This window comes from Labrus bergylta, chromosome 11 (genome assembly GCF_963930695.1).
Source record: "Labrus bergylta chromosome 11, fLabBer1.1, whole genome shotgun sequence".
Taxonomy (NCBI): domain Eukaryota; kingdom Metazoa; phylum Chordata; class Actinopteri; order Labriformes; family Labridae; genus Labrus; species Labrus bergylta.
Genome location: NC_089205.1, coordinates 10,957,982 through 10,983,792, shown reverse-complemented (window position 1 = coordinate 10,983,792; position 25,811 = coordinate 10,957,982). Strand labels below are relative to the sequence as shown.

Genomic DNA, 25,811 nt, shown 5'->3' with positions numbered 1-25,811 from the left:
CATACTCGCTTCAAGCCGTAACCAGGAAGTGACGTGTCTTCTTTGCTGTTGACGCCGGGGCGGGAATTTCCTGCGTGCTGTGCGTGTGCGTGCGCGTGTGTGTGGGTGTGTGTCTGCTAACGCACGGCAAGATGGAGAAGTTGTCAGGAACACAACAGCATGCTACTCAAACAACATAGGACCACATGTTACATCTGCGTCTATTTAAAAGTCCGAGGTGACATGCAATGCAGTCATAAGAGGTCAGTAAACTGAGTGCTTGAATGAACATTTGTGAATTAAGTTAAACTACTCTGTCACTACTGTTTTATTGCTAAAGCAGCCTGTTTACAAGGCCAAATGTGAGTTCTGATTTTCACGTCTCATGTTATGTAGATAGTTTGTGTTTGAAATGAGATGTCATCAAGGCTATTTGTTTTTTTGTTGGCCGATTGTGTGTGAAAAACTTAACTCCCTCTTGTCAACATCCTTTCCTGTCATGCAAAGGAGTCTACTGATGCAAGCTGTGTCCCCCATACATTGTTAAGCATGAGTCTTGTCCTTCATGACCTCTTGGTCTGCTGCAGAGGGCTGGAGAATGACAAAGTTACAGAGAGGAAGGTAATCACAGCTGCTTTCTAAATGCATTTTAGAAACAGATTTGAGATCTCTTGCTCTAAGCCTTTGCTAGCACTACTAATAAGTCATATGCTGTAATAGTTGTGTCTTCTCTTTGTGCCTCCAGAAAGAAGCTGAACGCTTCAGGCGGCTCATTAAAACTCCAGAGGTTGTACAGGAGTTGGATCGTACCTCTGGTATTAAAGCTAAAGGCTCCAAGCAACTCACATGGGATGCTGTTTTCAGGTACCTGTCAACGCATATTTGCACTGTTTCACATGTGACAAATATAACGAATACAGTTCTCCATTGCAATACTGGTCATACATTGGTTTTATGTGATTATGTGGGCTATTCTTGCACATCTTCACTTAGACTTTTAGGCTTGATGTTATTTTTCTATAAAAAAAAAAATGGGTCTATTGTGTTTCCACTGTATTAATCTATTGTAACTTTTGTGTATTTGTCATTCACAGATTAATGTGAGAGGTTAATGCCAGGTGTGGCAAACCTTATTGTGCCTAGAAACCAAATAGTCATTGGCATTTTATAACTGGAATCAAAAATGTTATGCATACCTGTAAATCCTACATATTCAAATTAAGTACTTGATGAAGAATTCTTGTTTTTGTTTGGCTTCAGTCATTTGTCAAAAAAAGAATCCTCTTGATTGATTATGTACTTTTTATTCTGTTTTGTGTGCTCTTGTTTCCATGTCAGATTTCTGCAGCGTTATGTCCAGAAGGAGACAGAAAGTATGCAATCAAGTAAATCCAATGTCAGTGCAACTACTCTGGCCATACGGCAGAAGAAGATGGCTGACACGTGCAGCTTGATCAAATACTTCATTCGTTATGCAAACAAACGTAAGGACACTATCTTTGCAAGATCTAGTTTGAAACGGCAAATTTAAGTCTAATTTTAAGAGTACAATTGTAAGTTGAATGGATATAAAACTGTTTCATATAATATTACCTGTGTATCTTGTACACAGTATGTTGAAATCATATATGTTGTAACCGTAACAGAGCAGCATACAGCAAAAAATCTAGATGAATATTTTGAACATATTGAGGCTGCAGTTGAGTGTTTCTCTCTCTGCAGGCAGGCCTAGTCTAAAGTGCAGTGAGCTGCTGAGACATGTGATGGATGTCCTTCAGAGTTCATTCAGCTGTTCAGCCTATGGAGAAGATTATAGCAGCATTCTATTGAAGGATGTCCTCTCTGTCCGCAAGTACTGGTGTGACATCACTCCACAGCAGTGGGAAGGTTGGGATATTCATCTGCATTATAGATTGATTATATAACAATTTAAGCAAAATGTCATAAACAATTATGCTATTGTAATGCCATCTTGCCTTAGTTTACTGAATGCCCTTTCTTCATTGTTGTGATCCTCAGGTCTTTTGGATTTGTACTGTGGCTTTTACAACTCTTCATCCAAGTCCATCAACCGTGTGTTGGTTAGCAGAGTCATTCACACGCTGGTGCAGGGCTGCTGCATGCAGACTGATGGATTCAACAACTCTCTGTTCAGCTTCTTCTCCAAAGCACTGCTGAATGCCAGGTGCAACATGAGCATGATGTACACCAGTTGAATATGTACATACGAACACAATGCACTTCTTTATTATCATTGATATTTTTTCTCAATCTAAGGCAAGAGAAGCACTTGACTGCTCACCTCCTCTCAGCTCTCAACATCTTTTTAAGATCCGCGGCTATGAACTGTCGGATGAAGGTGTGTCATTTAGGAGAGGAGCTTCTGCCTTCCATACTGTATGTCTGGGCAGACATGAGGCCCAGCGCAGCTCTCAAAGAGGAGATCGTGGAGTTCTTTAAACTGCAGATTTGTGTTCATCACCCCAAAGGAGCCAAGACACAGGATACAGGTAGAAATCTCTGTCAGCCAAGAGTGCACACTAATAGATTCCCATCCAAAACAATCTTTGCAAGCTGCAGTAACCAAAACACTGTATAAAGCTTTTTACCTTGAATCTATTCAACTAGTGGCTGAAATCAGGGATTTCTTTGCAAAAATACATCAAAATGTAAACTCATGGTTTAAAGCAAAATATCTTAAAGCTTCCAAACAGATACTGTATGTCTGTCTAAAAGCAATAACCACGTTTCCTCTCTCTCTTATATCTTAGATGCTTATGCAGAGGACTGGGCCAAATGGCGATGTCTGCTTTACAACTTGTATGATGCCTTAATCAGAGAAATCAGCCAAATAGGCAGCAGAGGGAAGTATGTCACAGGGACACGACACATCGCTGTCAAAGACAATCTGACTGAGCTCACAGCTGACATCTGTCACCAGGTAACAGCGATCAAGTCTCAAGTGTGCAGAGAGAACATAATATTGTTAATTCATGTTATTATTTTGAAATGGTATAGCCACTTTTGTATAAGAGAAATATCAGAATATATGAAAGCGCACTTATTTTCCTGCATATAGCTGTTCAGGGATGATGATGACACCCACGTCTTGGAGGTGACTCAGGCCTCCCTCAGAGCGACCCCCATGGGCAGTCCGACGCATGGAGCAGCTAGCAAGCGACGACGTATTGAACTGGGCTGGGGGATCCTCAGGGACAGTCTTCAGCCTCAGCATAGTGACTTTGATGTGATACCATGGTATGAAAATCACATCAATAAAAGAACCTTTAAAAGCAAACAAGAATGTAATGAGTTCAACATTTTGAATGGTTGTCTTTATTGTTGATGTTTGTTTGTTTTTTTGGCAGAAAAACACAAAGTAGCCTGATGTTTCTCTGATTGATCTAATGAATGACCAAAGATCATTTCAAGTTATTTCACCCAGCTTATATTTTCTTGTCAGGCTGCAGATCACTTCAGTGCTCACCTCCAAGTACCCATCCATGGTGCCCAGCCGGGAGCTGGTCCCACTGCTGTCTGTGTTGTACCAGCTCCTGGCAGAGCAGCGGAAAGGAGAAAGGGGGACGTATGTAATGCGCTGTCTGAGGGATTTGGCCTTGTGCCAGGCTCGCTACCCAGAGAGGGTCCAAGTCCACAGGACAGAGTTGGGCAGGCTGTGGGGTCGGGTGTGGGCTCTTGCACTGCGAGGGGTCAGTTCACCTCAGACAGTGGTCGATAGCCTGGACCTGCTCAGCTCTATAGTCCACGGAGGACTCATCAATGTAGACAGAGAATTCTGGAAGCTTTATCTTGGATCAGTGTGTAAACCATCTCAGTAAGTGTCCACCATTTCTAAATATACAACTTTGAGTATTTGTTAATACTCAAATTGAGTCATCCTAATAACACAGTCATCATGCCTTTGCATTTAGTAGCCCTCTTTTCTCTGTGCCACACAGGAGTGCTGCTCTCTGTCTAGCCCAGGCTCTGCTGAAGTTCCAGGTCCCTAAAAGTCTAACCATGGGCTCAGCGTGGGAGTGTGTGGGAGTTACAGATGGACATGCGTCAATTACCCTGAAGGAGGCCCTCACAGCCTGGCTGCTGATGTCCGATCAGAGCGATGAGATGGAGGAAAGCTCAAGACCACACCCTATTATTTGCAGGTTGGTGCTGCGTTGCCTTTTCATGTGAACTTAATTTGTCTTATTACATTATAAATTACATACTGGTGTTCTCTGGTGGAATCTTTGTTTGCATTTATAAAAACAGAAAATGTACAGTTTAAAAAACGTTTACAGTCTTTGTCGGGATATAGCCATCTTTTCTTTGATTGTTGGGATTTAGGTCTGGAATTATATGTTTTTTTCTTGTTTGCAGAGACTTTTGTTACAATCTAATAGCAAACCTCCTGGTCTCCCTGACCCTGAAAGACACAAGAACTGGCCTGATGTTTCTGCAGGGAATCGATGAAGTACAAAGGTGAGGGAAATAATCCTTAAGACCAAAACTACCTACCTTTTAAGTACCGCTTGTACCCCTTTATTGCAAAATCTTCTTTTGGCATCATGGTTTTTTGTATCTTAAAAGACATTCAGTGTTGGTATCAACTTTCTCCATCTTCTTTGTACTGTGACAATATTTTAACGTATTCCATTTTCTATCTTTTATTGTAGTTCCTTTTTCCAAGAACAAAACTCCTCCAATGCCAAAGACAATCTGGAGGAGATCGAGAGGCTGTATTTGCAGTTCAGCTTCAGCATGCTGCCCTCAGACATGCAAGAGACTGAGGATTCTGTGAACGTAGCTTCAACTAACGCCCAATTTTCTGATGTCCCAAGCCTCAGTAACAAATTGGAACAATCACTGCTCTGTGTAGCTGACAACCTTCTAAACTGCTACTCTCCTGATGTGAGTGGAAGTTCATACTGAGTTTACTTGTCTGTGTTGTTGTTTCAGAGAATTGTGGTTTTAATTCTGAGTTTCTCTGTGCAGTCTCAGTCCGTCCCTCCGGAGTGCCTGGTGCGCTGTTCCAGTTTGCTGACTGGTGTTCTAGCAGGTTATATTTCCACTGGCTGTCTGAGTGAGGAGAAGGCCTGCCAATCACAGCTCTTCACTAAAGTCAAGGTATCATGCATCTAAACATTTAAATGTACATTTCTAGTAGGTTATCATTCTTGATTTAGGATGATTAATTACCAAAACAATCCCCAAAACATTACATCAGAGAAGAACATTGTTAATGTTGAAATGTTGTTGTTTTGGTTGTGTTTTGTTTTTTGTTGTTACCAGGTTCTGGCTCAGGACTTAAGCGGTTTTGTTTCGAGTGTGAAAGTGAAGATGACGGAGGAAGGTATGATGAGCACACTGAGAGCCGTCATGAAGCTCTGCACAGAGTCCACCTGCAGAAAAAACAAGGTAAAGGACGCCTGCATCATGACAGATTGATTCATGCTGAAATATCAGCTGCAGTAAGATTAATCAAGTCTAGACAACCCAACCATCTTTTTTTTTCTTTGTTCCGCAGGATGTTTGTTCCATCTCCTACAGTCTCTTCCTTATGATCCTGCCTGCTAGTCTCCTGAGTGAACTGGCTGAGATCTGCAAAATGTTGGTTAGTCATAAGAAATGTATGATTTATGTGACCCTGGGTGAAAGAACTTACCATCATTTCAAAATAACAATGTAATATAATCTTACGACATTGTCTCTTCAGTTAATCAGTGCTTCTAAGAGAGTCAGTGTTGTGGAAGAAGACACTCACATGGATGGTGACTGGGACATGACTAAAACCCAACAAGGGGACAACATTGACTTGTTTGAAGATGATGAAGAGTCCCACAGCAGCACCAATGGAACCCAGAGACAGACAGGAGACAACAGTGACACTACCTACGGGCCAGGTAACGTGTCATTCCATCTTATCAATCACTTTATTTTTTAAAAACAGGTGTACAACATACTCCGTGTTACATCTTTTTGAGAGTAACAACATTAATCCAACAAGAGCAGGCGCTCAGCAACGGTGGTATTGCACAAACCTTTAGCAAAGCAGGATTCATTGGTCAACAGACCCCTGCTGCGACCACACGTCATCACTCGCTCTCTAAACCAGAGTCATCCCTCGGATTAGAAAAAAAAACAGGGATGGGCAACTTTGGTCACAGCAAGGGCCTCATTCATTTAATTCTCATTGCCAGAGGGTCAAACTGTAGTATACAAAAACGATTACAGTCAATTATGTCTCAAATTTAACTCAACATATACCAGTGATCAAATATTATTATGGACATATTTCTGGTTTTCACAATTTCATGGCAGATTTTGTCATGTTTTCTTCATGTTTCCAATGAATTCATGTGTAAAAATTGACCTGAGGGCCACATTGAGGGTTGATGGGGGCCCCCAGTTGCCCACCCCTGATTTATAGTGACATTACAACACAAATTGGACCCTTGAATTAGCTTACCTGAACAGCAGATCATGTATCTCCAGTATCAATCTGTGACATTTTAAAGGCAAAATTGGGGAAACCATTACAAGTCAATCAACCTCCCCTCTGATAGAAACTACTATACAGCTTTAAGAATGTTTTCCAATCGCATTTCAGCAACAATAATCTCTTTGACGATGTTCTTTTTGTTCTTCTGTACTTCAGGTGCAAAAAGTATGTTAGCAGATGATCATATGGCCCTCCAGGACCTGGCTCTCCTTGCAGTCCTGGAGTTCCTGTGTGAATGCGGTTCCGTCCAGCCTGTCCAGCGTCTTCTCTTCAAACCACAGGAGGTGCGGCGCAGGCTGCTGCTGCTGTTGGAGCAAATTGACTTTGGCAAAGCCGTGCACCTCAACATGGTGGGTGTAGCGGCTGATGTTGAGAATCATGGTTGCACAAGAAAGTAATGGTGCAACTGATGAATGCTTATGTATGTGAATCTCTTCCAGTATCTGGTCCTGCTGAAGAAGCTGCCAGCTGGTGACTCGCTCTCCCCCGAGGAATTTGACTCACTGCTTCGTCCTCTAGCGTAGGGACATTTTTCTGTGACCCTTACTTATTTTCATTTTGATATGGAAGTGTTATCAACAAAATGTTAACTCTGAGCATGCCTCTCTGAGTGAGTGATTTGTTTTAAACCCATCCTTTTTTGTTTCATAATTAGAAAATGAATTTAAATGTAATCATGTGCTTTACCTAATTGTTTTGTTTGTTGTCCCGTATTTACAGGGAACTGTGTTCACAGTACCGACAGGACCAACAGCTCTGTGCTGCCGTCCTGCTGGGTTTAATACCCTCCATAAAGAGCCTGGGAGAAACCCAACACACCGCAGAGGAAATGAGACATGTTCAGGGATCTCTGCTACAAGTGGTGTCTGGATTCTAGTTAGTGTTTTTATGTTTTTATTCAACATCAACTGATTGTGTTAATGAAATCCTCTTTTGGTAGCAGGAAGTAAACGTTTGATGGCCGAGTTACTTTCAGTTTCATTTGAATTGACAACTACAGTACAAGACTTCAAACACAAGTTGTAGTTTTATGCAAATCTTCATACATTTACAAAAGTTACATTTACATGCATGTTATCTGGCTTTTGATACTGACTTAAAACCTTTTCTGTGTTTCAGTTTCCTCAGCCAAACCGGGAAATGCATAGCAACTGTGCGAGCTGCTCTGGTGAGATGTTTTGTTGCACTGCTGGAGGTAAGCTCTCTTACTGTTTTATTGGTCTGAACAACAACATGTTGTGAATTCAATTATATAAGCCACAGTGAGCTATTTTATATGTTTGGCTGGAAGCAAAGCTGGAGTTTTTCTGATTGAAAAGCTACTTTCACTGTGTCTTGACTTTAACAATTGTTAAAGAAATCAAATCTTGCAGTTGATAATTAAACACTTGTACACTGCAGAATGATAAAATAGATCCTCAAGATTTCACATATATCCTCTTGATTACCGATATATGTCTCGTTCTTTAAGTCCTTCTTGTATTTTTTGGAATCTCTTTCTTCTGATAGGCTGATCCGTGCTGTAAGTGGGCGGTCCTGAGCATCAGAGGGCCTGAGAACGAGGAAGACCATCCCATATCTGCTATCCTTCCATCTTACCTTGCAGATACCCACCACCAAGTCCGCATGCTTGTAGCCGTGTCATTGGAAAGGTAGTTTTAGCTGGAGGGTGGACTAAGCACCACTAGAAAAAGTTTAAGATTAAATCAAAGAGTGAAGGTCATTAAGTGAATCTTCGATCTGACTGTCAGAATTATCCTCCTGTTTATCCAGATTGTTTCTAGAGAGGAACCCAGAGCACCCAGATAAGAGGAAAATGCTGCCGCTCAAACAACAGCAGGCAGCTTTTGAGGCCATTTACCTAAAGGCTCAGGAAGGAATGAGGCTCCCAGTAAGTTAACTCATGTGATATAATACAAAATCAGAACTAGGGTTCTGTGTTTTTGCTCTGCCTCAGTTTGGATTTCTGAATGCTTCTTTTATTGATCCTCCACAGAGAACCAGCTCTTCAGAGAACCAGCAGGACGAGGCATTTAACCGCAAAGTTACCCTGCTGAAGAGTTTGTCTGTTGTACTGTGTTGTAGCCCAGTTTGTGAAAAGCAGGCTCTGTTTGCCCTCTTCCAGTCCTACAAGGAGAACAATGTCGAGGAACAGTTCATCAAAAAGGTAACACTTTAAGGGCCCTGTGTATGTTGGAAACACTAAACGCAGCTTTATTATAGAATCCAACGCTTTATAGAGCTTTCTATTTCAGTAGCCTTCTTGACTATAAAACAAATAACCAATGGAAGAGCACTTTAAGATGAACCTTTTCTGCCCTCCCCACAGATGTTGTGCAGTGTATCCAGGTCGCTGGGCTACAGGAGTGTGAAAACATTTGTCAGCTCTCACTTATACTACTTGGTGGCTGAGTGGCTGGCGCAGAGACAGTCTGATGACCGCTACACTCTTGGATCTTTTCCCTACCCCCTCCTTGACCACGACACAGTCAAAGATTTCTACAAGTGAGTAAATTACTCACCTGTTTTTTTCCACATGAACACAATCATCAAGGTTAGTTGTTAACATCCGACACCCCTGTCACCCTGATTCCCCTCACAGCTCTTCCTACCAGGTATTGATCCCCCACCTGGTCATCCTGGATGACTTTGAGCAGGTGAAGTCTATCGGCAGGTATCTTGGGAAGGACTGGAAACAGTTGCTGGCTGACTGTTTCCCCAAGATCATGGTGAATATCCTGCCATACTTTGCCCCGTCTGGCCAGGATCCTCATGTTGCACAGCAGAGAGAGAAGGCGCATAGAGTGTACGATCTGCTTAAGGATGCCAACTGTCTGGGAAAACAGGTAAACATCCGACTCATCTTCATGTTCTGTGAGAACTGAGTCAGTTATTTTTATTTGATCATATAATGAAACATTCAAAACAAAAAATAATATATCAACCTTCTAAAATAGTGAATTGAGACGGAAGGAGAAAACATCATTTTTATGTTCAGTATATAAGGAAAGTGCTTTTGTGAGGTTGTCATAATGTTATGTTACAGAGGCCTTTATGTAAAATATTTGAATTATATAAAACTTGCTGACTTGGGCTTTTTTGGTACAAAAATAGGAAAAGGGTAATGCCAGGTTGCATGCCCTGTAGTGTGTCTGTAAGTATTTTAATGCTTCATTTTCTTAATAGTCTGAATTTTTTTTGGCTTGTTTACACAGCAAATTGACAACCTGATCCACAGTAACCTGGCTGACATAGTAGTGGAGCTGCTGATGACGCTTTATGAAGGAAGTGGGGCTGAAGGAGACGGAGGAGACCTGAAACGCTTTATAGGGTGACTTAAGTTATGCAGATATAACATAAGATTTGGTGCACTCATGTAGTCTGTAGTCTATATATTTCTATACATTTACATTTATTATATAATGAAAGAGTCTGGTGACTGAATTACCTTTTTCTATCCCTCAGGGAACTGGACCCTGCACCAAACCCACCATACTTCAGCTCCTATGTCATTAAAGCTACGCTGGACTATCTAAGCATGTGCCACAGTACAAACCAAAAGTCTTTGGTTACCATTTTGTCAAAAACTCCGGTAAGAGGTTTGAGTTATCACCTCTTGTACACAACTTATCAAATCATTGATTGAATGGTTTTACCTTTCTTAAGCCTCCTAAACATTTAATAGAGAATAGAGACTATCCCTGTTGGATGGGAAGTGGGGGCAGGGGGACTCCTGAGGCAAGATATGACTTAAAAATAATTTCAGACAGAGCAACAGAGACCACTAAATGACACTATAATGACAATATTTGCCTTATATCAGTGCTATGTGTAATTCGACAAAATCACAATATCAACTGAAAAGTGGAGAAGAACATACTTGCAAAAAAATCATGCTATCATGCTGCGTCCTAACATCAGCTCACTTAGGCTTCATGTGGTAAAATTACTTCAGGGCTGGCAGGAGAAACTCTCGAAAAAGTTTTTTTTTTTTTTTTTTAAGTAAAAATTTTTTGTTCGTGGTCAAACATGCAGCTCATCCTGAAAACTTCAGGAGTTTGTGTGTGAACAAGGCTAGAGTGTTTCACTGCTTTTGTTTCCCATATCTAACAAAATATTTCTGTGACTGTGGTCCCTTTACTGGACTGTAGATTTCCATCCAGAGGATTCTTTTGGCAGTGTGCGAAAAAGCTGCAGAGACGACCAACAGCTATGAACTCCATCGCATCCTCCTCATGTATCACCTGTTTGTCAACCTGCTGCTCCGAGAGGTGAAGGACGGTCTGGGAGGAGCATGGGCCTTTGTCCTCAGAGACGTCATCTATACACTCATTCACCATATCAACAGCAGGTTGGTACACGTGTACTGAACAGCTTACAAACACAATAGAAGACACTGTGTTCACACCTGAAGTGGAATCATTTTGTGTCTGTGTCGGTCCCGTTCCCAGACCAGTTCAGTGTGATGAGGTTTCGATCAGAAGCCTCTCTCTGTGCTGTGATCTGTTGACCTCTGTGTGTGGGGCAGCGCTGCAGTTCTGTGATGATGCTCTAGACTGCCACCTACAGGTCATCATTGGGACTCTGACAGCTCAGGTGACCAGCTTGCCTGCCATCTCGCAGCAGGTAAGTCACAGTGACCCAACTCTAGAAATGTTGGTATTTCAATTGACTGATTTAAAGAAAATATATATTTTTTAAAAAACACAACATGCTTAATAATTAAGAAGGACAGCATTTTGCAAAAGTTGCACTTACAGGTTATAGTGGATATAAGCCCCCAGGTTTTCCACATGTCTCGCTCCCTGTAATACACTTACTGTAGATCTAGACTGAGATAAATATATTCACTGCTTTCAGCATTTGTGCGCCCTGCATTTTATATTTCTCTGTTTTCCAGGTGCTCAGTCTGTTGCGATTTCTTGTGATAGAAAATAAGCAGAAATTAAAAGGGGCCATCAGCAGATTGGAGCCTTTTCCTGACCTGCCTGATTTCCAAGAGCTGCGGTCTGTTCAGCGGCAGCTCAAATACAACAATGGGACCTTTACGCTCCGACAGGTGACGCTCTATTGAAAATCCAAGTAATAGTATCCTGTTTTAATATGTTCTGTTGATGGATATGTAGATTTTATTTCCTGGTAAATCAGGCTTGGTTTGGTTTGTGTCATTGTTTGGCATCAATTAAAAATGAATGTCATTACTTATCTAAATCCTCCATGTTGTTTAACTACAGGAGATATCCCATTTTCTGTCTGTGACGTCCTGTGACTGCCTACCTCTGACCAGGCTGGAGGGTCTGAAGGAGCTGACCAGACAGCTGCGTGACAACAAGAGACAGATTGGAGAGCTGCTGAAAGAGTGCCACGGTGAGATGGCAGGCAACAAAAATTCTCAAAGTTGTGTATTGTTATATGCCTAAAGAGATTTGTTCTACATGTCGTCTGCTTATTTTTCTTCTACTGCTGTCTCTCCTTGTAGCTGATCCCACTAACTCTGTGTTGGTGAAGCTAGTTCTCAATCTGCTGCAGTTCTGTAAACTGGCAGCAAACCACCCCGGAGGAGCTGAAATTCTGGGTATGAGTTAAAAAAAAAAAAAAAAAAAAAAGTCTCTGCTAAGTCTTGATTGCTTCATCATTTTCAGTTTTAAAAACCACAACTCTTCTACAGAGGTAGCAGGCAGCTGTCTGGGAGAACTGGGTCCTATGGATTTCTCCACCATTGCCCTGCTTCATGGCAGAGACCCCCTCTTTGAAAGAGCAGTGTCTCTCTTCACCTGTACCGAGTCACAGTGTCTGTACATCATTCTCAACTGCTTGAACGATGCACTCACCCAGCAGCGGTACAGCTACTTCTCAATCACAGGGTTTAAAGGTTTCATTAATAAACATAGAAGAGCAACAAGATTGTGTTGACTGTTTCTGTGTGTTTCTTTTTTCCTCAGTATTGAGGTGAGGCAGGCAGCTGCTCAGTGTGTGAAGAATATCCTCGCCACTCAGTCTGGAGTCGACTTCTGGGAGCAACACAAAGACAGCAGAGACACCATGCTCGCTTACCTCAATCCTTTTAGAAAGGCCAAAACAAAGGTGGGTTAGGGATGTCTTTTACAGTACTGTAAACAGTTCCTTGTCCACTGGGTCCATTCACCAACTGTTGTTGCTGAATAGGTGGCAGTTGTGTCGACCGAGGAGAGGACGGATGCCAGGGAGAAGCTGGAGAGCCAGGAGTTTTGGATTCTCCAGGAAGGTGGACACAAGGCCTGGCTGAAGACTCTGTGCACATCCTTGCTCGACAGTGGAGGAGTCAGGAGTGAGGCTCTGCTGCTGTCTCGTCCTCTGTGTCTGGTGAGCAAATTATCAGTGTCATCAGTGTTTCTCTGTAAACCATTCGCTTATATTATAAGAATCTTGGATTGTGTTTGATTTGTTTTTAGAAAATTGAATTCCAAACACTCTATAACCCCAAATCCTCTGTCTGTTTTCAGGTAAGGGTGGACTGCTGTCAGAGGCTGCTGCCCCTCATCATTCACTCCATCCTTCTTGAGGACTCTGACGGCTCATGGAGGGAGTTGCTGTCCTCCCACATTCAAGAGTTCTTCAGCTTTTATTCCAGAACTGCTCAGGCCTCAAGTCGGTCTGCCACACCCATCGACTCTGACTCTGGTAAGCCAGAAGTGTGCCACATAGTAATTATCATTAATCACTGTTTTTTTTTTTATTCACAGTTATTTGCCCTCATTTTGACAGTTAATGGAAGAAATCTATGTGATAAGCATTTCCAATCATTTACAGAACCTGACACTGCCAGCCACAGTCTGTACGACAAGACCTCTCTGCGCACCATGCTTGCTGTTGTTGACTATCTGAGACACCAACAGAGACCACTTGAAGCTAAAAGGTTTGCAATGTTATGCTATTCAAAAAGGATTTAGATTAAAGTGATTGTTCAGGGAACTCTGCATTAGTTTGGACATGCTCAGCCAATGGCAGACTGATATGTGTTCACTATTGTTAAATGACATGATTTGTCTGGGCTGTCTCTAAAACAAACACTGGCTTCTTCCAGCTCCTCCTGTGGCACCGTGTGTGACTCCAATTTTTGGCTGGAACTGAACTACCTGGAGGTTGCCAAAGCTGCTCAGTCCTGCTCAGCTCACTTCACCGCTCTGCTGTACACGGAGATCTATGTTGATAAGATCAAAGCTAATATGGAGGAAAGTCACAGGTAAACAAGAAGACATTGTACTGTAGGAGTTATACGTATGTTTGCACAGTTTGATGATATTAACCAGATAATAGTACAAATACAGCATCTACTTTTTTTTTTTCTTAATGCATGTATTACAAACTCTGCAGAACCAAGTCTAGAGCAACACGCAAGATCAATTTTGATGAGAATAGCCAGAACTTCACCATCTCCAGCCTGACTGAGAAGAGTATGGAGGACACCAAAATCAGTCTGCAGGTATGTTTTCAATGTCACATGTGTTTTTGCCCATACAAAATCTAAATTGAGCACTGCATGAATGAGTTAAAATCTATGAATTAGCTAGCATTTTGCAAAACAACCCATTGCCTTTTAATCAGAGGAGCAATGGTGTTGCCTTCCAGGTTGGCCTACAAGAAAACTTGCAACACTATTCACAACCTAAGGAATTAGCGTACTTATTTGTCCTATGTTTTTTAGAACAATATTTAACTGAGATTGTTACAGCTCTGCTGTTAAAGGACTGGAAGAGGCCCAAAAACTTGAGATTTTGTGACAAAATTAACTGGGTTTGGTTTGGGATTTATAATGGGTTGTTGTAATGTTTCTCTTGTAGGAGCTTCTGATCGGGGCGTATCGTAGCATCGGCGAGCCTGATAGTCTGTATGGCTGTGGTGGGGAGACAATGACCAGTCCATTGACAAGGTGAGAAATCAATAAGTACTGTAAATATGTAAAAACCTGCACACCTTTTTAATATTATGGCTCTGCTTTTGTCAGTCATTATCAGACATACAAAACGTGTGCTTTCACACTTCATAGGATCCGTACATATGAGCATGAGGCTATGTGGGGGAAGGCCCTGGCTTCCTATGACCTCCACTCTACTCTGCCAGACGTCGTGCGACAAGTGGGAATTGTAGAGGTAAGATGATGAAGCTGCATCAGCCGTTGATAAAAATACACATTTATATAGTACGTTAACCAGAATGTGAAGTTACTGTGTTGAATGTTCTGTTTACTTGATGAGACATTTCAGGTTTGTAGCTTTTTTCACCGGTGATGTCTTCTCTCTCGTCACACCCACAGGGCCTGCAGAACTTTGGTCTAAGCCGCATCCTCGCCACCTATATGAGGGGTCTAGAGAGTGAAGGAGTTGAGTGGGGAGCTGAGCTAAGCGAGCTTCGCTTTCAGGCTGCCTGGAGGAACATGCAGTGGGATTGTGAACTGACAGAAAGGTGGGGCCAAGCAGAAAGCCGGCTACAGCTGAGACATATAAAACTGAGACGTCTCATCAAAGATTTAGAAGGAATCGCTCACTAAATACCTTTTCTTTTTTTTTGTTTGTTTGTTTCTCAGGAGTGACAAATCAAAACCAGGCTTCCATGAATCAATGTTCTGTTCCTTGCAAGCGTTGAGAGACAAAGAGTTCTCCATATTTGACGAAACTATGAAACAGGCCAGGTATGGTAGCCATTTAGGTGCTCAAGTTTGTACTCAATCTGAATTCTCCACTGGCAACATAAATCACCCATCTCTGTTCTTGCGGGTTTCCACAGGAGTGCAGGGGTGGAGGAACTGTGCAGAGGAAGTCTCGAGGCTGTCTCTTCTCTGTACCCCGCTCTCAGGAACCTGCAGAGCATCAGGGAGCTGGAGAGTGTTAAACAACTCTTTTCTGGGTGATAAAAGCATTCATACACGAGTAACAACAAGCATATTTACTGAAAAGGGTCCTGAGGATTCATAGTGCTTTTTAGAAATTTGAGTCTTTTCCCTTCCCATATTGATGTAGGCTGATAAAATTGTCTGCTGTAGTGAATGTTTGTTTGATGTACTTTTTAAACCAGGCCCTTCTCAGATGTGACCCTGAGGGAAGTTTGCAGCCAGTGGCGACAGCACTTGCAACTGCTTGTTGACAGTGACTTTGCTCTGGTTGAGCCCATTCTTGCCGCCCGCTCTGTTGCCCAGCACACCCTGATGTGCAGGGTGGAAGACCCCGACAGCATTCAGTACCTCAGCTCAGTGCTCACTGACCACCTCATGGAGCTCTGCCGGCTTGCTCGCAAGGCTGGGAATACACAGGTAGAACGTGAACTTGAGTGTGTGGTCAGATTAAAGACAATGTTTCCTTTCTAAGTTGTCATTATGTTAAAAAATAAACTTCTCACAGAAGTTCTCACGGTGTTGTGATTATTGTCCAGCTGGCAGAGCGTGCAGTCTTCCAGATGAAGCAGCAAGGTACCAGAGAGTCCCGGTTGTCATTGCCTGTGTCGTCATGGCAACTGGAGGAAGCCCAGGTGTTCTGGGCAAAGGGCGAGCAGGGACTTGCTCTGGGCCTGCTGAGACAGATGATACACAACTTGGAGGGGAAGGTGATGCACAAACACATTGACTTGGTTATAACGGAACATTGGTGTGTGTTACAATGCTATTACACTCCAACCATCTTTATCATTGGACATTTTGTTACCTTCAATTAAATCTGAAATTTCAGGAAGTTTCATTAAACTGTCTTTTAAATGTAGTATTTCTTTCCCAGGTGGATATGAATCCTGCTCTGGTCCCGGTCTACACAGAGAGCCTCAGGCTGTGTGGGAACTGGCTGGCTGAGACCTGCCTGGAAAGCCCGGGAGTTATTCTGGAGAAGTACCTTGAGAGGGTAGGAGGAAGTTAAAGGATTATAGGCTGGTTTTATGGACAGATATCAAGCCTCTCTCTTGCTTTGAGAGTATTAACAGATTTCTCTTTTTGTATAAATCAGCTGGAGTGCAGAAGTGTTTTCTTGTAGCAGCTGTGGGTCACAGTCAGAAACAGAAACTAATAAGGTGTCAAAAAAGTAAAATGATTACCAATCACCAGGCAGCCAGCATTCACTTACATACACACTCAACAACAATGATGTTAAGAAATGGTAAATGGACTTGAGCGTATATAGCGCTTCTTCTGACTACTCTAAGCGTTTTTCACACCTACCCATTCACACCCTGATGGAATTGGCTGCTATGTAGTGAGCCCATCACAAGTAACTAATCCCATTCATACACATTCATACTCAAGCAATTCAGGGTTAAGTGTCTTGCCCAAGGACACATTGAACATGTTGCTGCAGGAGCTGGGGATCGAACCCCTTGACCTTCTTATTGAGAGACAATGGCTCTACCAACTGAGCCACAGCCTCCCAAGATTAAATTTCTTCTGTTTGCATTTTATGTTCTTCATGTAAAGCACATTTATTTGGATGAAATTAAATAACTCATATGCCAGTGTTGGTTTTAATCTGTTGTAGCATCCCGGCAGGTGGGCATGTTAGTTCAAACACCTGGAATTGTGGGTAATGGGATGATGGACGTAAGGTAATTTAAATGTAATGTCATTAAGCTGTTATTATCAATGTGGATGGTTTGAACCACAGTTGTTTGCACTGGAATCTAGTGGTACATTCTCCAAGTTGCTTATAAAGAGTCAAAGACTGAATCTGTGTTCAAGCTGTACTTAATTGACTCGCTGTTCGTTACAGTATTTTGCCTGTATACACTGACATACTGAAAGATATTTTTATTGTTTTGTAGTGCTATTTCTTGAACTTTGCTAGTGCATGTAGCAGCTTTTGGGGCGGCTGTGTCTCAGTTAGTAGAGCCGGTCATCTCTGAACCGGATGGTCGGGGGTTGGATCCCCAGCTCCTGCAGCCACATGTCCAATGTGTCCTTTGGCAAGACACTTAAACCGTAGTTGCTCCCTCTGCTTCGTCGGCGGGGTATGAATGGGATTAGTTACTTGTGATGGTCACTTTACATAGCATAGACAAAATACTGAGTCTGCACACCAGAAGCTGCTCCAATTAAATCAAATTAAATTGAGTATCACCTGTAACATTTCGGGCCCTCGCCCTTCATCTGACATGTCGTGATATTCCATAAATTCAATTTAATTGGAGCAGCATCTAGTGTACAGACTCAGTACCTTTTCTATGTTTGGATGTTTTTTTGTCCAGCACCCAGTACTTCAACTTTCCTGGATCTGCATGCCTCTTTGACATTTTTATATGAACACTTTACATAGCAACCTCTGCCGTCACTGTGTGAATGGGTAGGTGTGACCTGTGGTGTAAAAGTGATTTGGGTAGTCAGAAGAAGTCTAGTAAAGGGCTATATACGCTCAAGTCCATTTACCATATTTACTATGTAGCAGAAGTAGTTCTCTTGTTTCTTTACTTTTTTTAACTCCAACCTCCCTCTGTCCCATGAGCTGATTGAGCTTTTCAATTATGTAAAATTATTATTCTGTGCTGTTCTATCAGGCAGTGGAAGTGATCGAGGAGGAGTCTGGAGTCCAGGACTCGAGGCTGGAAGCTCAGCGTACTCAGGCCTTCCTGTCTCTGGCACGCTTCTCTGACGCTCAGTACCAGAGCATCGTCACATACATGACCTCCTCTGAGTTTGAGAACAAGCAGGCACTGCTGAACAAGGCCAAAGAAGAAGTGGACTTAATCAAGGAGCGTAAAGTGACAATAAAAAACAGGTCTGTACTGAGTTAGTTTTTTTCTCCCCATAAACTTGAAATCATGGAATAACCATTTTATAAAAAGTTTGCTGGACTATATAAAAAGTAATCCTTGAGGTAACTCAATCTCACTTCACAGGTACGTTATAAGGGTACAGAAAGAGCTAGAGATGGATGAGAAGGCCTTGTCCAACCTGCAGGCGGATAAGCAGCGTTTCCTGTGTAAGGCGGTGGAGAACTACATTCAATGTCTGGGGCAAGGTGAGGAGCACGACACCTGGGTGTTCCGCCTGGCTTCCCTCTGGCTTGAGAACGCTGATGTTACGGCGGTAAATGCAATGATGAAGGTTAGTTATCACACCTGATTTATTTTTCATTTTTTTAGTTTGCAATGAAAGTCAGTTAATAAAGATGAGTTCAATGTTTTAATATTCTTGGTTTTTTTTTTGTCTTCTAGAAAGGGGTAAAGCAAATCCCTTCCTATAAGTTTTTGCCTCTCATGTATCAGCTGGCAGCTCGAATGGGTACCAAGATGGCAAACGGCAACACTGAGGATACAGGCTTCCATGATGTCCTCAGTAAAGTAACAGAAAACTTTCTTAATTCTGGTTAAGCACATACCTTTTATAAAATCAGTCTCATGAAAATATGTCCAAACATGTATTACTCAATTCACAAGTAATCAGATCAATAGATTTGCATTCCCGACTCAAGTTGATTTCTTTCATCCCAGCTAATCTACAGAGCATCTCTGGAGCACCCTCACCACACACTCTTCATCATCCTCGCCTTGGTAAACGCCAACAAAGACCAGAACGTTTGCAGGTCCCGGCTGTCTAAGAGCGCTCCACAGCAGCTCTCACCATTTGACTTGGTTAGACTTTCCTGAGATGCTTCTACATTTCCCTTCAAGCAATGACTGCAGGGCTCTCTAAGCACCTCTGGTCTAGCACCTCTTCTCATGTTAGCAGTTTTTTTTTTGTGCAGGAGCGTACAGATGTGGCCCGGAAGATCATTCATGCAATCAAGAAAGAGAGAGGCGAGATGGTCAGAGGGATTGAACGTCTGTGCGATGCCTACATCATCCTGGCTAACATGGACGCTAGCAAGCACAAGACTGAGAAGAGTGAGTACGATCAAGCCAGCCATGTACACAAACATTAACAGATTGCGCAGCTTCTAGGATTCTTTTCTTGAACTTCTTGAATCCAGACACTGTGTGTGTTTGCCTTGTTTTCTTTGTCTGTGATGTGTGTACGCTCACTGAGGAGAGCCCCATTCAAACCGTAAAACCAGCCCTGGTGTTGACCAACTTCACCTTTTGGAAAAAGAACGCCAAATGAATTTAAGGACGTTACACACATCTAAACTCTTCATGGCATTTCATCAGGTTATGAATATAGGTTAGGTAATATATGCGTTGTGTTAGTTTGTCTGAGTAGAACAGGTACTTAAATCTTTATGTGTTTGTTTCATTGTAGGGGCGATTGCCATTCCTGCGGACCAACCCATCATGCAAATCAAAGACCTAGATGAAGTTGCCATCCCCACGATGGAGATCAAGGTATAACATTAATGAACGTCCCAACTTTCATCATTTTTAAGATGAGGTAAATGGACTTGAGCTTGTATAGCGCTTTTCAAGTCAGACCACTCAAAGCACGTGCACACAGTGATCGCAGAGGCTGCTATGTAAGGTGTCCATCAGTACTGCAGGAGCTTGGGATGGAACCCCCGACCTTCTCGTTAAGAAAAGACTTACCACTGAGCCACAGCAAGCTCCAAGAGATGTGATAAAGACTGTACATCAGCTTGAAAGGAAATTGATTTGTTTGAACTTGATTGATATAACAGTTGAATTTCACATCAATATGATCTGTGGATTTATTTTGCATCAGTCATTTGAAAACAAAGATCTCAGCTGTTGTGTCCATGTTGCGTAAGACTTGTTGGCTATTTTGAATGATTTTGTTCCTGTCCCACGCAAAATATTAAGGCCTGTTTATTAATTGTGTATTTTGTGTTAATAGGTGGATCCGTCCGGTTGCTATGACAACCTGGTTACTGTCAGATCCTTTGTGCCCCATTATCACCTGGCTGGAGGAGTCAACCTGCCCAAGATCCTGGACTGTATGGGCTCAGACGGCAAGAGCAGGAGACAGCTGGTGAAGGTGGGTGTGGATGTTTGTCTGCCTTTTGGTGAGGTTGACTTTATTTTACAAACATGTGCAAAGACATTTTTCTCTGTCGCCCATGTGTGTTTTTTTTAATCTAAACAATAGCCCTCACTTTGATGATAAAGCTAATTAAGTCTGACCAACCTTAAATTCAGTTCTTTTTCAGTTCAGTTTGACTGTTGTTAATAATTCATTTTGTTTTTGTACCAGGATATGAAGTTTTTTTTTTTAGTACACAAACAGACTTTCACGTCTTTGAAATGGGGACATTCTTCACTGTGTGCATGAGTGAGTGTGTGTGTTTGTGGGAACACTTGTAAGACACTTAAAGACTAATAATTAACCCTATTCCAAGCAAGAGGCTCGTGGAAAAAGAACAGCTTTTCTGATCTTTTACCTCCGTATGATATTTTGTGGGGGTTTTCTGTGGTATTTGACAGGGTCTGATGTCTTCTATATCAAAGATATTTTACAGGCTTAAATATTGTTGGCAATGCTGTGGGTCAAAACTAGTTAACAATTGAAAACCAGAGCTCACATGATAGGGAAAAATCTTTTATTGTATTTATACTTTCCATGGCATTAGCATTAATAAAGTCCTACGTCATATAAATTAAGTTTCTCAATACTCCTGGATGTTATAATTTACTGTATGTGTTTTGTTTGTTGGGGATCTTTGCGCCCAGGGTCAAGACGACCTTCGACAGGACGCAGTCATGCAGCAGGTTTTCAGCATGTGCTCCATGCTGCTGCAGCGCAACACAGACACTCGCAAGAGAAAGCTCAACATCAGACGATACAAGGTAGAACAAATAATTTATTTATGCGTCTGTTGTTTCACTTGTTCACTTTAATTTAAGAATAATATATCAGGACTTGGTTGTGCTCTTAGAGATTTATTTGGTTTCTTTGTGTGACCAAAGCGGTTGACATGAAAATCCATTACTGCCTCAAATCAAATTTGTCCCAGGTGGTGCCGTTCTCACAGCGGAGCGGCTTGTTGGAGTGGTGTTCAGGCACTGTGCCTATTGGGGAGTTTCTGGCGGATCCTAATAAAGGAGCCCATAAACGCTTCAGACCTCAGGACTTGCCCAATCTCACCTGCCGCAAGAAGATGCAGGTACTGCCTTTGTTTCTTAAATGATTTGTCTATCTGTTTTATTCCCTTCCTTTTTATTATGTGTGCAAATGCAGAGCTAGATGTGGCATCTTCCCACCTGACAGAAACTAGAATCCTGTTAACCTCCTTCTGTGCTGTCTTTACAGGAAGCTCAGAGACTATCGTCTGATGAAAAGCTCCAGGCCTACAGCGAGGTGTGCAAGAACTTCAGGCCGGTCTTCAGGTATTTCTGTATGGAACGCTTCCTGGACCCTGCTGTGTGGATGGAGAAACGTCTGGCTTACACTCGCAGTGTGGCCACTTCCTCTATAGGTACAGACAGCTGAATGTTTATCAAGGTGTGCGATCTTAGATCGTGAAAGGATTTGAATGTGTTGAACATTTTTCCAAAGCAGAGATATGGTATTACATTCTATCTGTTGCATTTCGTAGAGCGTTTCTATGCTCCTCCCCTTTTGCCTTGTAGCAGAGCGGGATTCATGGCAAAAAATTAAAAACAAAACTTCATAGTAAGTCTGTAAAAAGAGATCCATCTCAGTTATTTGGAACTGTTTCAAGAAACTGTTATTAGCATAGTTTACACAGTTAAAAAAGACATATTATCCCCCTTTTCTACATTTTCAAACAGTCCCCTGTGGTCTAAATGAAACATCTGTGCTGTGCTTTGATCAAAATATAACATGAATCAAGCACCAGAGGAGGTTTGTGACCCTGTATAAACCAGCTCTCTCTGAACGCTCCGTTTTTCTCTGTGTTGTAAGACTTATGCAGACTACAAACAAAGGACTGGATGATTTTATTTCACAAAATGTGAAATAAATCCATCTTTGTGGGTCTGTAGACACTCGGGTAACCCAAATATATGTTCAAAAACACTGTAAAAGTAATTTCTCATAATATGTCCCCTTTAAGGTTTGCACTGTGGATGGCGACACAACAAACCTTTTTAATGAGTCCAAAAGATGTGATCGTGAACTTTTTGCTTCGAGTCGAACAGAGAGTGGAGCTCAGACAAACAGTCAGCGATCAGAGATATAATCCTGTTGTTTAGACTTTAGCTGTCTGTGTTTTTCTGCTCTCTCTTGGTTTTTTACAAGTTACTAACAAGCCTGTTCACTCAAAGCTCACCTGTAGTGATAACGGAATGGAGAAATGAAACGGAGGAAAGCAATGATATCAGTTTGGTCTGAGCCAAAGTACAATCATTTATTTCCAATATTTCATTATCAATTTCCATGCATGCTGCTTGAAGTGATGTCAGTCTCTTTTTACTCTCAAGTGTGTAGCAGGCAGGTGAGAGTGAGTAACCATGGTGACTGTGTGTCTGTTAATCAGCGTTATCCCGACCCCTCTATGAATAAAACTTCAAGATTTCAGTAAAACTTACTTTGACCATGTGTCACAAATAATCACATTGTGCCTAAGTAAATCCAGTAATGTCATAAACAATGACATATGAACAAAGGATACTTTTGATGAAGCTAAAGCTGTAGGAATTCTGCAGGGCTAAAATAGAACAGAAACATAAGAACTGATTTTCAAATGAATGCATCACTCTGTGAAAATGTACCTGATGAACACTAAAATAGATTTAAAGACACAAAAGAGGACACAATACTCAATCATACTTTTAAAGTGGTGCAGAAAAGGCTCATAAAATGCATTAAAAAATATTAGAATGTATGGAAAGACATGCTTGGTGCTATAAATGTTCTGAGGGAGACCTCAAGACCCCCACTCCTGTTGTTGCCAACTATTGGATAATATTGAACTATTTCCTGTGTTGACCAACAGAATGTTGCTGAAGACAAAAGACATTTTTTTAAATAGACTCAACTTCTCAGCTTATTTGTGCATTTAATATTGAGCTGATCAGTAACTTGTAAATGAGTCTTTAAGATCAGTTTGAAAAAGAGCCGTGATCATGATCCTGCCATAACATTTTTTTTTTTTCATAACCCCCCTCTCCAATGTTTATCCTCTGTCCTTGGTATACATAAAAAGGGTCAAATCAAAGTGATACTTAATATGAAAAGAAGTCTTTGTGTTAAGAAGAGTCAGTTGAAACTAGACAGTAATGGAGGCAGGCCTACATTCAATTAGAAATGATGATTTTTTTTTGTTGGTGGTGTCAGTCTAAAGTCATGTTTATTATATGCAGTGATGAGCCTTAAGCCTTGTGACAACTAATTTAATAAGTTATTGAAGTCAGGTCATTTGTGATTGTGGTGACACATGGTGATACAAGAACACATTCTGAGAGTATAAAATGAACACGACCTGTAACTTTTCTGATTTCCCTGTAGTTGGTTACATCGTGGGACTGGGAGACAGACACATCCAGAATATTCTGATTGATGAGCAGACTGCTGAGCTGGTGCACATTGATTTAGGTAAAACGATTCTCTCATTAAATTGTTAACATGGAAAGTTTATTCCTGTTTTTTTACGTAAGACAAGTCGACCTATCCTAAATCTAGAAAAAGTTTGATAAAAGTGCATCTTTTAATGAGACAATAGTGATTCTAATAAACCATTATAAGACAAAGAAAATTGGGAGCTAAACTGGGAAGCGTAATACTTGTTGAAGTAGCCGGCGCAGTTCAAATCTCTACTTTTTTATATCAGGGCTTTAAGAATAAACTGTTGTAACCGACACATTCCTCTTTTTTCTTTGCATGCTGTTGGTGTTCAGGTGTGGCCTTTGAGCAGGGGAAGATCCTCCCCACCCCCGAGACCGTCCCCTTCAGATTGTCCAGAGACATTGTGGACGGGATGGGTATCACAGGAGTGGAGGGAGTTTTCAGGAGGTGTGGAAAAGATCGTTGTTGTCAGGACAACTTTTAACATCATAACCTTAATCAAGCTACAAACAAAGTTACCTCAAAGCACATATTTAATTACCTGGCGTGGTCCTGAAGTTTTTCCAAATCATGCCACGTGTGTTAAGATTGATACTCTGCCTTCCAGTCAGCCATCATAAATAATATTCATGACAACGGTTTTAAAAAAAAAGAAATCTGTAGGAGAAGTTAAAAAAAAAAAACGTTGGTTTGCAGACTCTGTGAATTAATTCAAATGAAAGAAGTGTAACAATAAACATCTGTTAAAGCTATTACAAAACACATACTTCAAGCCTTTGATTTTTCTTGCAGTATGCTTTGCTGTCAATGTTCGATGTTTCATTGGCTGAACTCACTGTGTTGTCTCTGCCCAGATGTTGTGAGAAGACAATGGAGGTGATGAGGAGCTCTCAGGAAGCCCTGGTGACTATTGTAGAGGTAAAAAAATATCAAGTGACAGTCACTCAGATACATACATCTCCTTGCTGCTCTTAAATCTCTGAAATTGCCCTACCTCATTGCCTTTGTGTTCATGTGTAGGTGCTGCTGTATGACCCTTTATTCGACTGGACCATGAACCCATTAAAAGCCTTCTACCTGCAGCATGACGAACAGCAGGAGCTCAACGCAACACTCGGCTCTACTCTGGGTGGAGAGGACATCGACAACCAACGTAAATCCAGGTGTGTAAGTCTGTGTGTGTGTGTGTGTCACTGTTTGTGTCACTCTCAAAGCTATGCCTCTTCACCTCATTCTCTACCTTCAACAGTGACAGTCAGAGCTTCAACAAAGTGGCAGAGCGGGTGCTGCTGAGGTTGCAGGAGAAGCTGAAGGGGGTGGAGGAGGGCACGGTGCTCAGCGTCGGGGGGCAGGTCAACCTTCTCATCCAACAAGCCATGGACCCCAAAAACCTCAGTAGACTCTTTTCTGGCTGGCAGGCCTGGGTGTAAACCTGGAAAAAATGCAAAAGGCTTTGCCTGCGCCAGAAAAATCCTGTTATATAGTTAAACTGTTTTAAAAGTTGAAATGTCTACAGGTGTCACCCTGCTGCTTTGCACTTTAACAGAAAATGAAGTCACCTTGTCAAATGCATGCATTTATTTTTGCAACAACCGAGGTCACCAATTTGGTTGTTTGAGCAATCTGTGACTGTTCGAAGTTCTGTATATTTTTGAAAGGACCAAAAACTGTGTCGCCGAAATGAATAGGGAAGACATGCTCACTGTAAAGGCAAGACAGTTTCCTATTGACAACTGATTGAATGTAAACGTTTTAACATGTGTAGGTGTTTTATAGAATGAAACAATTATTGTCCAGAAATACACAAAGGTCTTTACCAATGACATATTCCTTTGAAATGTATCATATTATCTGCCTTAAAATAAACTGCAGCTGAAGTGCACGTCCAGCTGAGGTTCAGCTGATTCTTAAGCTTTTGTGTTGAAGCTTTTTGTGTTGTCTTGTATTCATTTCATTAAGCGTAGTACC

The 25,811-nt window shown here is 41.7% G+C and overlaps 1 protein-coding gene across 1 annotated transcript; it reads left to right on the top strand.

Annotated features, from left to right (window-relative positions):
• Positions 1-117: 117 nt before the first annotated feature.
• Positions 118-25,754, top strand: atm (ATM serine/threonine kinase). Its single transcript, XM_020642885.3, has 63 exons — positions 118-242; positions 487-600; positions 725-843; positions 1,318-1,463; positions 1,702-1,866; positions 1,999-2,164; positions 2,257-2,489; positions 2,751-2,920; positions 3,059-3,237; positions 3,443-3,814; positions 3,939-4,142; positions 4,357-4,458; positions 4,653-4,887; positions 4,972-5,103; positions 5,269-5,394; positions 5,504-5,590; positions 5,693-5,879; positions 6,635-6,828; positions 6,919-6,998; positions 7,199-7,354; positions 7,598-7,673; positions 7,988-8,130; positions 8,252-8,369; positions 8,475-8,645; positions 8,808-8,983; positions 9,081-9,324; positions 9,694-9,809; positions 9,944-10,070; positions 10,630-10,829; positions 10,930-11,104; positions 11,379-11,537; positions 11,713-11,845; positions 11,958-12,053; positions 12,147-12,318; positions 12,421-12,562; positions 12,644-12,820; positions 12,961-13,138; positions 13,268-13,373; positions 13,542-13,700; positions 13,832-13,940; positions 14,299-14,387; positions 14,505-14,607; positions 14,772-14,920; positions 15,042-15,146; positions 15,242-15,361; positions 15,530-15,764; positions 15,884-16,054; positions 16,222-16,341; positions 17,981-18,201; positions 18,323-18,530; positions 18,641-18,766; positions 18,917-19,057; positions 19,171-19,309; positions 19,665-19,747; positions 20,214-20,354; positions 21,047-21,163; positions 21,331-21,480; positions 21,627-21,792; positions 23,787-23,873; positions 24,176-24,290; positions 24,698-24,761; positions 24,864-25,006; positions 25,093-25,754. The coding sequence occupies exons 2-63, from the start codon at positions 529-531 to the stop codon at positions 25,271-25,273; spliced, it is 9,276 nt and encodes a 3,091-aa protein (XP_020498541.2). The 5' UTR covers positions 118-242; positions 487-528; the 3' UTR covers positions 25,274-25,754.
• The last annotated feature ends 57 nt before the right edge of the window (positions 25,755-25,811 follow it).